This window comes from Equus przewalskii, chromosome 1, assembly GCF_037783145.1.
Source record: "Equus przewalskii isolate Varuska chromosome 1, EquPr2, whole genome shotgun sequence".
In the NCBI taxonomy this organism is placed as follows: Eukaryota; Metazoa; Chordata; class Mammalia; order Perissodactyla; family Equidae; genus Equus; species Equus przewalskii.
Window position 1 is genome coordinate 55,874,836 of NC_091831.1, and position 18,888 is coordinate 55,893,723.

General features: G+C 38.6%; 1 protein-coding gene across 31 annotated transcripts in view; it reads right to left on the reverse strand.

The window, feature by feature from the left end:
• CTNNA3 (catenin alpha 3) overlaps positions 1-18,888 on the reverse strand; it is a 1,517,748-nt gene that overhangs the window by 1,043,731 nt on the left and 455,129 nt on the right. The window contains exon 8 of one of the 31 annotated variants that reach the window (XM_070563789.1): positions 9,697-9,866. The exons of the other annotated variants lie outside the window; for them this stretch is intronic. Coding sequence (XP_070419890.1) covers positions 9,780-9,866 — 87 coding nt within the window. The 3' untranslated portion in view covers positions 9,697-9,779. Of the gene's footprint in view, positions 1-9,696; positions 9,867-18,888 lie in introns of those variants that run through there. 31 annotated transcript variants of the gene reach the window in all.

Sequence of the window (18,888 nt, forward strand, 5' to 3'; positions counted from 1 at the left end):
CTATGAAAGAGCATATGAGACAGTTCCAGAGACTTATATTGATTTACACAGGGAAGGCAGGTCTGCTTTTTTGTTCAAAAATTTTCTTCAAAATTGAATTCATAGTGATTAAAACAATTTAATGGGCTTTCACTCAATTCCACCTTTTAAATGTCAGCCAATTGCCAAGAAATAACTTTCTTTACTTTCATAATCCATCGTGTATTATAGTTCTATCCTAAATCAAGTTAACGATTCAAGTTAGGTTAACCAAACATTCTTATCACCCTATATTACAGTGGGAAGCAACCACCTTATCCACACCACATGGTATTAGACTTTACAAGCTCACTCTGGTGAAGCAAGGTGTACATATTGATTTTAATATACACATAGACTCTTCAAGGTCAAACAGCAAGTTAAGGGGAAGAAGAGTAGCCTGAATGAGTGTTAATACTCTTCTTCTGTACCATGGCTTCTGGATCTTAAAATGCCCTGGCACTTCAGAGGAAGTTATGTGGAATTTGAAAACCCTGTGAAACCAAAAGAAATTTCCGATGCCCAAATGGAGCAGTCAAGAAAACTGAACATTATCCAGAAAATAGAAGACATAATATTTCATGGCACCCTCCTGCATGACAATGAGTGCTACAGAAGAGAACAAAAAGATTCCGGCTCCTGCATACATCTTGTTTATTGCCCATTCTTTTGATGAATACATTGGGAACATACAGGCTGATGAGATTCCTTTACTGTACAAAGAGAAGTTATCCTTGTTATATAATGCATATCATAAGTCTTCCTAAACACAGAGACTACATTTTAGTTGTTATTCAACTATATGGAGAAAGAACTGATGTTGGGGTCGTTGAGTCACAGTATTGTACCCCTGAGGTAAAAACGAAGCACGATTATTGCTGGTAGTCACTAGTTGCTAGATTTCAAAGAGGCACTGGGGCTTTAAATACTTCAGAAAGAATTTCTCTCAAAGTCTCTATCGTCATTGTATCTCTTTCAATTTTACCAACTCATCAACAATGATCCCTGAGCAAGGTTCCAAAACTCACACACAAGCATTTCCATGAATGCCTTAAATCTTCCTCTGTTCTCAATCTCTTAGACTAATGGTAGTTCATATCAGAACTCTCCCAATTGGTCCATTCTGCCATAAAGCTCCATTTAAAACCACCTACCATATTGCAGATTTTTTTTTTTTGACTAACCAATAAAATTTTGGTCTTGTCAACAGTACCTTAGCATAGGCACTGTTATAATTCCCAGCTTTGTAAGGAGTGGGTGGAAAGGACAGACGCTCTGAGCATGCACTCACTGATTGACACCAGAGTGAATCGGAAATAGAGACAACTTGATAGGGACTCAAAGGAGTCAAATTGTAGACAATGACAGTGGATTACCCAGGTCATGGCTGAGGCAATGATATCTGAAGAGATTGTTAGCCCCAAAGTATCTCCTCTACAGACCACAGAACCTGAAATCCCAACCATTTGGTTCATTCCTCTAAGATATTGCCTGAATACAAACTGTTTTAGTTGAAAGTATCACATTTGGAACAGAAAGCATGTCATAAAGTAGTTTATAATAACCCCCATCAGTGCTCAGTGGTGCTGGCCACAGTGCAAGTAAGTTCCAGTGAAGCAGAAAGATCTAAGCAGTCACAATCTCAAGTGCCCAGAGGGTCAGGCAGGTGCTGGGCATGAAAAAAACAAGGCAAGAGCTAATGTCAATTGATCATCAGCCTCAGTGTCTGCATAATAGGGAGGAGTGGGGACAGAGGTGAATGGGACAGCCCTTGTCTCATTTAAAAGGGGCAACTACCACCAAGCTCCAGAGGATTGTTGCCAAACAGGGAAATAGGTCTGTATCTTCCAGTATTTCTAGAGAAATCAAAGTCTGAATTTTTGTGGAAATTTCCAATTCTAAAATGTTAGAAATGAATTCAGTTTTTTATGTAATATCCTGTGACCCAACACTGTTCAGGGCAAATCAAATATAGCTGAGGGACAGATTTGGCCAACCTGTTGGCAATTTTCTTTCTAGAGACATGGCGAAGGGAGGTTCAAGTGGGTTCTAGGCCATCAATTAAGAGACCAAATAAGGACTCTAGATAGCATCCTTTCCTAGGGAAAAGATATTCAAGCAGAGTCTATATGTGAAAACTTAATTTCAGTAAGCTATTTGTTAGGTATAAGTAAATACTCTTCTTGGAAAGTATATAGTATTTGGATAAAGAAAGTCTTTTAAAATTTTTATTTATTTTTACCCTATCTTGTGCAAGAAAGGATTTAAGATAATAAAATTTTCAATGGGATAAAATTAAAAGTAAGTTATGAAAGACATAGAAGAAATGATGTTAGTAAAAATGAAATGAAGCACACCGAATGCATGCTGAATAAAGCCAAAACAATAAAAGTCTCATTAGCTGTTAATTTATAAAACTGATTACTATGTGCATGGAGAAGGGAGGAGGTGTGCGTTATTTTGCAAAGTCCATTTGCTTTATTTTTTTAATGCAATCTTTTGTCTTTACTGAGGATGAATATATGTTGCTCATAACTAGTAAAGTGTTAAATGCATATCAGAATAAAGGAGCATTTTAATATAATTTGACTGTCTAGGTTCTATGTTTTCACAGTAAAAAAGTGTTACTTCTAAAGGCCGTCTTTGTGAAGCAAATAGAGGGCAGAACAGATTCTTTCCTACTTAGGATTTTAATACTCCCTTGGCTGAAAGAGGTAAATTTTTCTACAATAAGAAAAGGCACTGTGAGTTCCAGGAGCATCGGTCTGACGAGGCCATAGACTGGATATATCACCAGCAATATTCCAACCTAATGTGTCAGAATTGTACAGCTCTTTCAAAAAAGCTACATTAATAAAAAGTAAGCACTTCTATGAAGATAAGTTGATTGTTTGTTGCTATTCTAAAGGAGATTAAAAAAATAGAGATGCTACAGTATCAGCAGTGGTAGGCCTTAATGTATTCTGGTCTAATTTCAACCCAACATCCAGACCATTAAATACAATTTGGAAAGGCTCAGCTCTTAGAGTATGAGAGGATGCACAGCCCTTGTGTGATGCAGAAGCACTCCTGCAAATCGGTGGACGAGCACCACGCATTCTGATGAACCAAGCAAAGAGGCTGAAATTAACTAGGCAAAATCTCACTCTCCTTCCCCAGCTCCCCTTAATAAGCCTGAGAAGACATAGCTGCAGGCGCCAGGGCTCTGCATTTAATTTTTTTCACAAATATTTATTACCTACTATTTGATAGGCGCTAGTCATAGAAAAAAATTACTCCAATAAACTCACAGTTAATTCGTGCCAACTCAATAGGTTCTGTTCTACGTGGAGAGTCAGTTTACCACTGCAGCATAACGCAGTTACAGTAACAGCTTCAGTTAATCAAAACTATTATTTAATTTTAATTTTAGTTTTTATGATAACAAAAAGCTTTTTATCAAAAATCATTAACAACAATAAAATGTTACCAGACATCTGAACAACTTTTTTTTTTTTAAAGATTGGCACCTGAGCTAACAACGGTTGCCAATATTTTTTTTCTGCTTTTTCTCCCTAAATTCCCCAGTACATAGTTGTATATTTTAGTTGTGCGTCCTTCTAGTAGTGACATGTGGGACACGGCCTCAATGTGGCCTGACGAGTGGTGCCATGTCTGCGCCCAGGCTGCGAACCAAGGAAACCCCGAATTTAACCACTCAGCCACGGGGCCGGCCCCCTGAACAACTTTTCCTTAACCCATCTCCACCTCTAAATCAACAACCTTACACAGCAAAAATCTACCTCTAAGTAACAACCTTGGAGCATTCCAAAACGTTCAACTATAAAAGACAAAGTAAATTTTCACAGGATGAGCTACTTACTGCAAAAAGTTCTTTGAAGGCAGGGAAGGAAACCAAAAATTATGTGCTTTGTAATCTCCAATTAATCTGATAATTCAACTCATTTAGGCTGATTTCTTCTTTTTCCTCTAGTATTCCAGTTAATGCTTTAGAGAATATTATAATATGCTATTTTACAAATAGTAAACATAGCCCTAAGGACAAGAAGAGAGGACTTGGGCCAGCCCCGTGGCTGAGTGGTTAAGTTCACGCACTTCGGTGGCCCAAGTTCGGATCCTGGGAGCGGACATGGCACCGTTCATTAGGCCATGTTGAGGCGACGTCCCACATGCCTCAACTAGAAGAACCCACAACTAAAATATACAACTATGTACTGGGGGGGGTTGGGGGGAAAAAAAAGAGGGGAAAATAAAAAAATAAGATTGGCAACAGTTGTTTGCTCAGGTGCCAATCTTAAAAAAAAAAGAAGAGAGCACTTGGAATCTAGCATCAATTCTGCTGTGAATTATACACATACACATGCATATAAATATGTATACACCTGTCTGGTTGTGTGTGTGTGTTTCCATCATTTGGAATCACATCTCTAAAACTGAGACAGTACACATTGACCCCATATCTCTAAAACATGGATTTTCAAAGCGTGGATTTCAGACCAGCATCATCGGAGAACTCATCAGAAGTCCAATTCTCAGGCCCAACCCCAGATGTAGTGCATCAGAAACTCTTAAGAGCAGGTCCCCAAAATCTGCATTTCTGCATAAAGGGGATTTTGATGAATGCTAAAGGTTGAGAATCATTGCTCCAAAAGTAAAGAATGATACTATAAAATATTCACCCTTCTGGTAATAAGGTTTAAATTATAAACTGTAGAGTTATTAGTTACCATTCTAAAATTGAGAAAATGCTTCAAATTAAGAAAGCTATTAAGTGCTACCTCAGCTCGTGGCTGTTACTTATCCTTATGATTAATGGGAGCCAGTCTTTTCTGTCTCTCTCTGTCTCTGTCCGTCTGTCTCTCTCTCTCTCTCTGTATGTGTAGTCTGTAAGTGAACGTGAAATATTCTTTGTAAACCCTCTTTATCCCCAATCATCAAAAACATAAATAAATAAACTCATATGGGAGAAATAACGTGAAAATCCATTTCTAGGTTATATTTCTCACATAGAGAATAACCAAGTTCCAGTCTCTTTCTATGAGTACATAACCTGTAATTAGAACTATTTCAAAAGAAAGATTGTAGCATCCAGAAAACTAATCCATTCAATGTTCCAGGCTTTACAGTAAAGGCTTCCAAAATAACAGAATGTATTACATACTTTTACCCGTGTATTAAGCTATCATAAATTCATCATTCCCAAATCAAGACAATTCATGTCTAACCCATACAAACTTACTTATGACAGACTAAGCATGAATCATGTTAAATACAGAGTGTTTTCTTCACATAATTTCATAAAGTCAGACAAACATTCTCCAAGAGGCTTACAAAATGCTTTTACTGTGACACATACTAACATACAAACCAAAGATTACCACCAATAATGTTGGCATTAGTGGCTAAAGGGGCAGTGACAATTTTATATCAACAAGGTCTGAACCGGCCTCTCGGACAGGAGGCTGGGGCAAAATCGTTTACGAGTTAAGTCAGGTGGCTCTGTGATCAATGACTGGCGCTCTTCTGCAGCTGCGCTGCCGCGTGGGAAACCAGGTGAGTTATGAGCTATAAAGAAAACATTGATTGTAGCTTTCACCTGTTTATTTTGCCAAGTAGAATAGAAATAAATATTACTAATTTCAAATATTTAATATAGTTTTCACTAGGCACCTGTATAACATCTGAGGAAACTATAATAACCACAGTTGAATGTCCTATGACATTAACAAAATTCAAGAACCTAGCATTTTCCCAGTGACAATAAGTAAAATTAAAATATTGATTTCAGTGACTTGAGTGTGACTGTCATTGTCTAAAATAGACATTATAATTTAGTGAGGGATGAGCTCTGAAAAATACTTTGTTCCCCAACATCTCTGGGCCTTCTTTTTTTTTTTTCCAAAGATTTTATTTTTTCCTTTTTCTCCCCAAAGCCCCCTGGTACATAGTTGTATATTTTAGTTGTGGGTCCTTCTAGCTGTGGCATGTGGGAGGCCGCCTCAGCGTGGCCCGATGAGCAGTGCCACGTCTGCGCCCGGGACTCGAACCGACAAAACACTGGGCCGCCTGCAGCGGAGCGCACAAACCCAACCACTCGGCCATGGGGCCAGCCCCAAGGGCCTTCTTTTTTTTAATGTTATTATCAATTGATGTTCTTTCCAAATGTGTTTAGTGCCAGTACATCATGGAATAAACCTATCTTTCCTCAAACTTACATCTACAAATGTTAAACTTTCATTGCTTGACTATAAAACTTTTCTCCAGACCATTTCAGTATCTCTGCCTACAAAAGATTATAGGGAAAGATTAAACAAATAGAACCAAAACATCTAGAGTGGAGTTGAATCATAAACACATGTACCTTATACAACTTCAATTATATAAACCAAAAAGAAAGGTAACAGTGCCAAAGATTCTATCAGCCAATTTGCACTGCCTGGATAGAGTGTGAAACAGAAAATGCTAATCTATTCTGCCCTCAAGAGCTCAGAGGTCCCAAATACACCCTAGCACATGAGCAACTAGCCTTTTTGAAGGTGATTATGGGATTTAAAGATGTGTATTTTTACAAAGACCCTTGAAAGAAGGACAACTACTTCTGATGCTCAAAGAAATGCTGGAAGGAAAACTGGATATGCTGAACTTACTGAGACACAGTTTGTTAATCTCCAATATACTTTTTTTAAGAGTAATTTTAACTACACTTGGTTTTTCCTTTTCTGCTAATTTTGGAATCCAATCTCTGATCTTTCCTGTAGATCAATAACATCAAGCAATGCCTTTCACTGCTAGCAAAAACAAAAGTGTCTCTCACAGTGAAAGATGTTACAAAGAAAAGTGGAAATACTAATTTTATTATGCACCTTTCACGAGGAGTTAAATCCTCATGAAGTGAAAAATCTCTGACATGACAATAGGATGATAGACGGACTGGACAAAAAAAAACGACAAAATCATTTGTAAAAATACAAGAATTCTAACTATAGCTCAGTTTCCTTTTCAAAGAAAACCTTCATGCCAGCAACTTATTTAACATATCTTAGCTACTAGACTAATGACTGCTAACTAAATTGTACTTGCAAGGTATAGTTGAGAGACTGAATGCAGACCAAACCTCCCAACAAGATCCATGTACCTTGAGGTGAATTCATTTTGGTCAATAAATGGGTAACAACAAAACACCAGGGGCCTTGCTGGATAGTTTAGCTAGACAGCTGTTCTGAGAAGCCAGATAATGACAAGCAAGTAAATTGAGAAGCCAGTCATGCATTGTTTTGGGGGTTTTTGTCTCTGTTTTTGTTTTATCTTCTATTAGAAAGTGAAAGCCACTCTAGTAGAATTCTCCACTGGATTACATCAGTCCTCTTGACACAACTACAGCATACAGTTTCTGCCTGACAATTCAAGCCAGGAAAAACTAATCATTCATTTCTATTTATTTCTTTACTATCTCATGAGTTAACGGATAACTATTTGCTTCTATTTTGATGTATTTTGTATATTTCTGTTTAGACTTTAACTCCTTATAAATATACGTTAGGTATACTTATTGACTTACTATATAATGTATATTTAATGCTGATTAAAGCAATAATAATTCAGTACATAAATAATCCAAGGGGTTCCAAAGCTTGTGTTTGACTTGAGAGAACAAATTGTACTTTATCAATCATATTCACTTTTATAAAATGAGAATAATCATCCAGAATTTACAATCCCTGTCCCAGCCTTCATTACCTTCTCCAGCGCTGACTTCAGACGAGGATGATTAAGAGTGGGAATATCCATTTCTCCCAGGAAAAGACCATTCCCACAGTCAGGGATGCGGTCTGATCCTCTGCAACTCAACAAAACAATCACACCTCAGATCACTCTCCACCAACTGAGTTATAACCCTGAGACCATAACATTGCGTGGGGAGCATCAAGTATCCCGTTCAGTTGCAACCATACCAAGGTCAGTCCAGTTTCTTGTCAGTGTCTCCTCAGGACCTCATCTCACCCACACTCACCTTCTTATATCCATAACAATTGATAAACATTTCCTTCACCCTCTGACCTAGAGTTATTATTAACAAGTCAGTAGGGAAGAACTTGAGACTGTGATCAGAATGTTTACAATTCTATATATGCACATATATATTTATGTACATCACAAAGAGCTTGAGTTGAGTCATTTACATTGATTACCCCGCATTACTGCTACTCGTGCTTTTCTATATATGTCCTCAACCTAGCCAATGAGACCAACCAGTTGCTCCAACTCAAATTTTGGGAGTCATTTTTGACACCTCCTCTTCCTCATCCCATACATCTAATTAATCTCCAAGTCTTCTAAAATCCAGATTTAACATTGTGATGTTTAATTTTGTGTGTCAACTTGATTGGGCCACAGGGTGCCCATATATTTGGTCAAACATTATTCTGCATGTTTCTGTGAGGCCATTTTTGGACAAGCTTAACATTTATTGGCAGACTGAGTAAAGCAGATTGCCCTCTCTGATATGGATAGGCCTTATCCAATCAGCTGAAGGCCTGAATAGGACAAAAGGGCTGACCCTCCTATAAATAAGGGCGAATTCTTCTTGCCTGATGGCCTTTGTGCTGGGAAATCAGCTTTTGTCCTGCCTTTGGACTCTAACTGAAACATCATTTCTTTCTCAACACTGCCAGCCTTCAAACTGATACCACATCATCGGCTCTCCTGATTCTCAGGACTTCAGACTCACACTAGAGCTAAACCATCACTTGTCCTGGGCCTCCTGCTTGTCAACTTGCCCTGCAGATCTTGGGACCTGCCAGCTTCCATAATCATGTAATCCAACTCCTTATAATAAAACTTTCTCTCTCTCTCTCTCTATACGTCCTATTGATTCCGTTTTTCTGGAGAACCTTAACTAACACAAACCTCCTAAATATGTCTCTACTCAATCAGCTTTTCAATCATTTTACAATAGCCAGGTCCATGTGAACATCGTCTCCCCCTTTGACTACCACAGCAGCCTCCTAAGTCGTTTGCCAGCATCTACTCTGACCTCATTCCAAACCTACACGTTTTCTATATGTAGATTCCCGAATAATGTGGGCCCTATCTGATACCACAAAGTCACACCAGGGAAAATCACCTAAGCAGCCTCCATTCACCCACAGTATAATTATCTTCATAAGGTTTATTTCTGTCTGTGATATATATATCCTGCTTCTAGGTGTCAATACATGTCTCACCATATGGATTATCCTCAAATAGCTGGTAGAAAAGGGAAATAGCTTCTAAAATCTGCATAGTATTATCCTTTCATAATGTATAAATCGCACTCATAAGTGCTTAATATTTATGTAGGATGAGAAAAAGAGATGATTCAGAAAGTATGTGTAGTATTCCTATAATCAAATCTTTCATAAAAATCCCCATTCTATTCTTACCTTTAAAAGTAATTCACTTCATCACTATATCTCTCAATTGGGAATAATAATTCCAAAATACGGGTCCTTTTTTTTAGAATTACCGTAAAATCTCCTTCCCCAGGTGAACAGAACCAGTAGCCCGTCTGCAGTGGTCTCTCCCGCAGTCACTTGCAGACTGCACTGTGCAGAGCTACATTTTCCAGTGGCCTTCGGCAGAAACATTTGACTCTTTTCCCTTAACAGTTTTACCCCCTTGACAATATTTTAAAATAATCAAAGGCTTAATTTTTCCAATTTCTTCTTCAGTATTACTTTGGTAAATGTTTGGTTATTAAGTCAGGTAGAAATCAATATTCTCTATGCGATGCTTCCCCCCAGAAGATGTCCACTGTAAAAATAAATAGGTGTCCTGAGCACGAAGTATTTTTTTCCACAGGTAAACACCTATTTGAGAAAAAAAAAAAAAAAGCTTAGTGCCTCAAGTATTTAAGATTAAGAAAAATATAAAGGAAAGGAATATAATTACTCATTTCTTGGTAAAGTGACTACATCTAACAAAAAGGATTCTTTTTCCTTTTCCTTCTAGCATAGAAAATTGAAAAATTAATACAAGTTGGAACTGGGCTGATAAAAAAAGAGTAAATTAAAAATGTACATTAATTTAAAAATACATCTGACCATATCAATTATAAAAGACTGCAAATATAAGGGAGAAAAAAAGAACTGTGAAAATTAGACTGCTCACTCATTTGGAACCCTTTGATAAAAGGCACTCTCTCTTCTTTGGACTGTCACCTCTATGAGGGAAAGGACTGTGACATTTCATGTTAATCTCTACACAGCACTTGCTTCTTTACTGCTCCTGGGACAGTACTTCAAAATAAAAAAAATTCAGATTTTTAAATGGAACCATTTCCATTAAATAAGAACTAACAATATGTGTTTGGCATCCCAATTGCCTTGGAACATTAACCATTTCATTTCAAATGTCACCACTTTGCTTGCTAAATTCACTTCTTCTTCTGATTTAAGTTAAAAAGTATCCCAAATCCAGAAGTGACTTTTTAATTTAGCTTTTAATTGTCTCCAGTCATTTACTTTTAAAGGATCAACAACTCTGACACTGTAGATTATTAACCACAAAAAAATATAGTTATGGATTATATCAAACACAGCCTTCAATTAAACATCAAAGGCAAAGTCAAACAGGATTTCTCTACCTGTTTATACAGGAGCTTTGAAATGTACACAACAATGAGACATGAGCCATTAGTACTATAAAGATGAGAAGAATCTTCAAAACTATGATTTCTCAATAAAAGAGCACTTGGAATTTTCTGTATATTAAATTTCACTGCTTTGAGATGTTGTTTTACTTCCTTACCACCCTCATGGCAACACAACAGAAAGGAAGGTGCTAAATGGAATCTCTCAATGTTATGAGTAGAAAACCTCTGGCTGAGACCCTGTCCCATGCACACATTTAGCAAGCATTCATTGATTACTATCCATAGCCAGTCACTGTGCTAAGGCAACACTGGCTTCTGCCTGGTATTGCCCATTCAGAAAAATAAATACTGACTATGAGAAGCAGCCAGGACCCATCCCATCATAAGCACACTCAGAAACTTTCTGATTTATGAAATAGGAAAGATTTATGAAAAGAATTGTGCCATGCTCTGAAATTTGAACTATGAAGAGTGTGCTAGGCATTAACTTCAAATACATACACATAGACACACAGACACAACTATTAGGACAGCTTGATGAGGTTCTGGTTGCATCTTCTTCTTCTAGCTGCTCCTTACTAATGAGCTAATTAGAAGTCTTCACCTTTTGGCTAGTGGTATAGCAGTGCCTTTTAAATATGACTGTGCATAAGAACCACTATAAATGTTTCCTAAAATTCCAATTCTAGGACCCAAATGTCAGAGATTGTGATACAGCAGGTCGATGTAGACTCCAGAAATCTGCCCTTTAATGTGCGAGCCACATGGTTCTGAAACCGGTGGTCGTCGGGTCTTTGGGTCCAGGGTCTCCACTCAAGTCTGAACCTCCTGCACCTCCGAGTTCTGCTGATTCTCCTTGAATTTAAATACCACTTTTATACAAGTTTTGTTTTATTCCAGAATGTTTTATAAAATGGTGGTTTCTCTTTTTAACCTGTAAATGATTTTGGTCTACTTGTCTGCCTTACAGCATTCCCTCTCATCAAGATGTTCCTCGTCTCACAGCAACAAAGCAGCCAAGTCTTCCACACTCCGTTCTCTCTAGTGCTCTCCAAAGGTGTGGGGAAGAAAGGGATTTCTTTAGGGGCAGGCAAAAATGCCTCTGGTTAGAATCCCCTCAACGGTAGTAGCATGACCCTTCCTGAATAACACATTTTAAAATATCCTTGGGGTTTTACAAGCTAGCCACTTCATACCCACCATCACATGAGCCACATTTAGCACTAGGAATACAAAGGTGAAGAGAGGCAGGACCAGCTTTCAAGCAGCCTGTAATCTGGTGGAAGAGACAGTTGAGCTGGTCTGAATTATATGACCATGTCACACTACCTTTATAGAACTTTCAGCAATATGCTCTGAGAACAGGAAGAGGCATTAGGTTCAGTCTGGAGGACCTAGCAGGGAAGGCTTCCTGGAGGACACAGCGTACAAATGGAGTCCTGAAGGGCTAACAGGAATTAGATGCATAGGAAGGAAACTGTCTCTGAAATCCATCCAGTTTTTCCAACATCATTATTGTTGTTCAAACACCTACCACCTTTCCTCTAAAAGACTGCAGTACCCTCCATATGGGTGTTCCTTCCTCAGTGTTGCTCCTCTACAGTCCTTCTCTCACTACCAAGAGCATCGTCTTTCTAAAACCTGACCAGAACATCACTGTGCCTTAAGCCCTCAGTGCTCTTCTCCCTCTATCAGATGAGATGCAAGCTCCTTAGCTGGGCTTATGAGGTCCTTCATGCTCTAGACCTACTTATGGCAGCCACCCACTATGAGGGAAGTGAGAAAAGGGTAGCCCACAACATTTGCTGACTCAAAAGTCTTCTGTTGCTGACACTATATAAACAAAGTTGGTCAATGGGAAGATAATGAGTAAATTCATATAAGGAGTCCCTCTAGGAATGAATGACTGAGACTCCAGACCATAATTCCCAAGATTTAAAGATAAACAAACCTCTTACAGTGGACATGTGGTAGATAAGAGTGGTAACGCTGAAGAAATGTACTCAATATAAGAGTCTAAGAATTTGTTAAAGAGATTTGTTTCAATACATTGTGTGACTCATTGTCTGGAAGCTTTCCTAGACTAATTCATTTTAGCAAACTGATTATGTTGAGCATAGAAATGGAAACTAAAAAGGTGTATAACCCTGTAATCTGAGCTTGAAGTATCAGTGAGTCCTGGCCTGGGACCTGTCCCAATGGCAGAAGAGAAGCACCTGGTTGATGATCTCCAATACCAGCACTACAGAAAAACAGAAGCACCAGCAGCAATGGAGACATCAGACACCATTTCTTCCTCTACTTGAATCACATGAACTCCTGGGTGTTTTGGACAAGACACAGAAAGGTAGGTCATTCAAGAGGGTGGAGAAATGAACCGAGAGTAGGACAAACATATTACTTGGGCATGCAGGGTCTGGAGCAATTAATTCAAAAAATTAGAGAAACTAGGCTTTATTTTTATCTTCTCCTGCTTATAATTGTAATATTTTTTGGCATCACTTGTCACTCTTCTTCCCTTCTCATTTTACCCTCATTATTGCAAAACTCAGAACACACTATGTGTTCTGTCCCATGTCTGCTTGCTGTGCTCTTTTCTTTGCCCGGAATGCTCTAGGAAGACTTTTCTAAGCCAAGCGGGTTAGGTTAGATACCCTTCTTCTATGTCTTCATTATATTCTGAGCATGTATTTATATGACACAATTTTTTTAAGTAACATCCTCTATATGCCTCCAGTTCCTCACTCGTAAAATGGAAATGATAATAGTATATACCCCATAGGGTTGTTTTGGTGATTGCAACAACACCTAGAAGAAATAAACTGCTATATAAGTAATAGCTATTATGATTATTTGTTATTACTCAAAAATATTAAATGTTTGATCAGATACTGCATGGCTGTCGTTATGCTGGGTGTTGGCTGGCATTGGTGAACAAAGGCGGCATGGTCCCTGCTCCAGTGGCGCTACGTAAAATCACAATTCATCATTCTGTGTCTCCATCCCTCTTAGTGGTCAGGAAAAAACCTTACTCATTTTTGTGTTCAGCACCTAGCAGAGGACCTATTACATAGAGCTAGGCATATGGGAGTTGCTCAAACATGATTAAAAAATAACCCCAGAGTGTCCTGGGCAGAGGGAAAAACATGTTTTTCATGGAGACATGCAACAGCATTACATACACAAGAACTATGAGCCTGTGGCTGGAACCCTGGTTAAGTGAGGAAGAGTGAGATGAGATGCAGTTGAAAATAGGCAAGGACAGATTACAAAGGGCCTTATACCATGAGAAATATTTTAACTTCATCTTCAAGGCAATGGGGAGACAGAAAGAAGTTTGAAGTAGAGAGTATTCTATTCATATTTCCATTTCAATAACAATGTTATGGAAAGCGTGGAGAACACTGATTGGAAGAAAACGAGACTAGAGGTGGAAAATAGGGTTCTATTCACAGTAATCTGGGCAAGATGTGATGAGGGTTTGATTTAAGGCAGCAGAAGTGTGAAGGACAAGAAAAGGTTAGAAAGAAATTAAGACAGTAGATATGACAGGCCAACAGGAACTGAGAAAAAGATAGGAATCTAATATGACTCCTAGGTTTCTAGCTTGAGTGCTAAATACATCAAAAAATCATTAAATGAGATAATAAAAGAATAAGACTATGATTAAGATGACAAAACATAGAGAATGTGCTTAGTTTGGGGCATGTTGAGACATGTGTGAGATCAAGGAATAGAAACCAACATCAGTTGGTCATATGCACGTAGGTATGCAAAAAGAGACTAGAAAGTGATCTTCACTGGAAATATGCACAACCTCATCTAAGAGACCCTGTTTCCAGGAAGATGAAAGGGAAAGAGGTAATCATGGGCATAAAATGTGTATGTAGATGCACAAGGAGTTGAGAGAGTTCATAATTGATAATATTTCCCTCTAATATTTTAGCCAAGATTATCAACTCAGTGTAAATGGGAGGGGTGTGGGTTAGAGATTGAAGTGGCTAGTGAAGGTTTACAAAGAAGGGAAAAATAAGTTTATCAAGGACACATAAAACATATCAGGCAATATGCTCTAGTTAAGGCTATAGAACACTAATTTGTAGAGGTGGCAACACAGGTAGAGAAACAGGGAAGGTAAATGGATCAACTCAAAGTTGAAGCTTCATGGAATCAGTAGTGCAGAACTACTATGGAGCAAAGGAGTGGAGGGAAGTGCACACCCAGGGGAGTGTTTACTCGTGAGAACTATGCTCAATAGAGAAAAAAAGTAAGTAGGAGAGGAGATTAACAGACTTGGGAAAAACTGAAAGTACCAAGACATTAAAACTTTGGATGAATTTGCAGAATAAATATAGCAGGTAAACTCAAAGGATAAGAAGCTATGATTAGAAAATGAGATATTGTAGTTTAAAATTTCAGAGACCAAAAAGTCTATGCAAGGATAAGATCTGACATATAACCACATGAAGCGGGGTTGACACATATTTTTCAGAATCTGTAGGCATTGTGCTTGGCATTTTACATATGTCACCTCATTTAACTATTTGATTGATTATTTTTATACATGAAGAAATCAAAATGAGTAAAGCTCCATGACTTGCCCAATGTTGCACAGCTAGTCAGAAGCAGAGCTGGGATGTAAACTCTGACCTATTTAACTCTGAAGCATACACTCTTTCCACTTTACCACATCAACTGCCCAATGCGAGGAGCCTGCCATGGAAGAATGGGGTGAAGTTTACTAGATTTGAGTAAGTGAAAGAATTCTGAGACTAGATGGTGGATGGGGCGATCCATGTAGACACAGAAGTCATTCACCTGATGGCTGAACTTGAATGGAAAAGTCTACTAGTCAATTTCATAATAATTAAAAATTATAAAGAAAGGATAATGAGGCTAATACATTATAGCAATGAATAGGGACTGGATAGCCCATGGTGAGTTCTGCATAGGTTGGCACCATGATGAGTGAGAAATAAAACAGGAAAGTATATTACTGTGGCGTATCATGAATTTCCTCATAGAATAAGAAGGTGGACACTGGAGTGCTGATTTAGCCATTCTCCCAGCCATTCACATTAAGAAGCAGAGAGACTGAAGTTCGGGCTACTCTGGATCTGGTGGCTCATTCAGTCTGCTTGTTACACAAACCATTGAACTTTGGGCATCCACCAAGAGTACAAGGGAGGCACTGAGGATTTGCATCCACTCAGTTTTATCCTCAGACTAGCAAGTATCCTGTGTACTCTTTGCTTGACAGTTTGGTGTTAGGCAATATTGAAAGTAACCTTAAACTAAAGCCAAGTAATTCTATAGTTTTCTAATCTGCAACAATTGCTGAGATGTGGTTAGTCAGGATATGAGATGAAATAGCCAAAAGGTATGAGCTTCAGAGAAGGGGAGATTTTCACATGACAGAGAAGATACATTCTGTGGATGTAGTAGTAAAGGGCAAGGTAACTAATGCCCACTAACACCACTGAGACCCATGGTACTCAAGAGGGTGGGAACATGAGCAGAGATCTATCTTTTAGTTAATGAAGATGGGTGGGGAAGCGTGCTCCTTTTTTCTTTTTGCTTGAGTAAGATTGTCACTGAGCTAACGTCTGTGCCAATCTTCCTCTATTTTGTACGTGGGACACCTCCACAACGTGGCTTGATTAACTGTGTGCTGGTCCACGCCCAGGATCTGAACCTGCGAATTCTGGGTCACCAAAGTAGAGTGTACAAACTTAACCAATACACCACTGGGCTGGCCCCCCGGGAAGTGTGTTCTCTAAGGAGGTTGAGTTTGTTTTCAAGGCGCTGTGGCTCTGGGGAATGATGGGAAGGGTTTGGAGCTGAACAACAGAGGGGAAGTCTAGAGGTACAAAAAACAAAGTAGTATAATAATAAGAGTATTAGAGAGCATGGGTGACCCCAAGGGCTTGTATTTTGTAAGGTGACCACAGATGGCAAGGAATAAAAGAATGGTGGTACTAATTAATTTCAGGTTTTTCACTGTATCTCTGATATAATGCAAACACAGCCTTTCAGCTGAGTGTAATTCCCATCTTAAAATGAGAGTAAACCTTCTTTGCATCACAATAGACCTGATTATGTATTTGCAGTGACACCAATGGACATATATGTTTTGGAATACTAGGATGATCGTTTTTAACCCCCACACCAAAAGCATTGGTTTAAATCTCAGAAATTACTCACAATCTCACAAATATCCCAATTTTCTATATAAATAATAAAATCTAGGGCCAGCCCAGTGGTGCAGCAGTGAAGTTGCCACATTCCACTTCAGTGGCCTGGGTTCGCGGGTTCAGATCCCGGGTGCGGACATAGCACCGCTTGGCAAGCCATGCTGTGGCAGGCGTCCCACATATAAAGTAGAGGAAGATAGGCAAGGATGTTAGCTCAGGGCCAGTCTTCCTCAGCAAAAAGAGGAGGATTGGTAGCAGATGTTAGCTCAGAACTAATCTTCCTCAAAAAAGAATTAATCAATTAAATAATAAAATCGATTAATAGTTAGCTCATTCAAATGTCTTTTGTCCCAGTTATAAGTGTTCCTACTCTACTATACAATAGCATAACAAGTTTCATAGGCATCACAAAAGAATTAAAGCGGGTTTTCTTTTTGGACTCATGCATGTCTCTTTTAAGGTTCAAATAATAGCCATGGATTGTTCTTGGATCCATGTATCAAGATTTGGAGAACAAGATGATTTTAACTCTTCTTTTGCTTTTTCATCATTTAGCCTTTGATCATATCTCTTTTAAGCTTTCAACTTTTAAGGCTAAACAACACTGTTTTTCTGGTTTGGGAGAGGTTTGTTTTGTTGTTTTTTGTTTATCTGTTTTGTTTTGGTGTTTTTTGGTCAGTCATTGAATATTTCTATTATTCCTGAAATAATAACTAATTTCTATTTTTCCTATATCACTATGATAATATCATATTTTCTCTTATGATACAATGATTTATGTGTCTGCTTCCATAGATAAAACTCCTAGAGAGCAGAGACTGTTCCTGCTTCCTTTATTATTTGTTTCCAGGAAGTAAAAAGCTGTACCATATGTTTAATTGAAGTTCTATGCAATTTGAATTTTTCCAAAGTTAGCTTTTCTCTGGAAAAGAAATCACCAGAAACAGGTAAACCATAGTGCACATAGAAAAAAGAAAGGGATGATAATAATATTCTAACTACCAACAATACTAGGAAGGGAAAAATACATATAACAGAAGAGTTTTCACTCTCTCTCTCTCTCCCACCAGCTTTTGCCCATATTTTCAGTAAGTATTCCTACATTAAATAAAATCAAGGAAACAATATTCTAAGAAAGGCCTTTAATTGTAAGGTGACATAAGCTTCTTCTAATGGTACTGAAGGTCCTCAAAAAGAAACTGTTGGGGCTGGCCCCGTGGCTGAGTGGTTAAGTTCGCGCGCTCTGCTGCAGGCGGCCCAGTGTTTTGTTGGTTTGAATCCTGGGGGCGGACACGGCGCTGCTCACCAAACCATGCTGAGGCAGCGTCCCACCTGCCACAACTAGAAGGACCCACAACGAAGAATATACAACTATGTACTGGGGGGCTTTGGGGAGATAAGGAAAAAAATAAAATCTTTAAAAAAAAAAAAAGAAAGAAACTGTTGAACCTGTACACCCAGCAGAGGAAATCTCGCTAGGGTGAAAACAGAGAGAGAAATCTTCTTAGCCAGGGGAAAGAGTAAAAGCCAAATTACCTTAAGAATTTGGAAGTAAACACCAAAATGACTGGAATAAGATGTCTCACTCCCTCCAAGAGAAGAAAAGAAAATGAGCAGGAATGCAGCTTTTGGTGAGGTGGTAAGGGGCTAGCACTGGGACTGGGGAGGAAGACCCCAAGCAAAACTCCAACGTCGTGTGGAAGCCGCCCTGCCACTATTTCTTACTTGCTGTATTGGACGGCTGTGTCTGAAGATCATGGGAAGACACAGCAGAACAGACCCTAAAGTTCAGAAAGACAGAATGCCTAGGCCAGCAAGCCTACAGCAGTGATGTGGTGTAACAATGGTGTGGCATGAATGGCTTTGGCAGAGGATCTCTCTGGGAGTTTCGAGACAGTGTGTAAAGGTAGATGAAAAAGTCTGTTAGCGGGGCTGCACCCGTGGTTAAGTCCCATATGCCACAACTAGAAGGACCTGCAACTAAGATATACAACTACGTACCAGGGGGGATTTGAGGAGATAAAGCAGGAAAAAAAAAAAAAT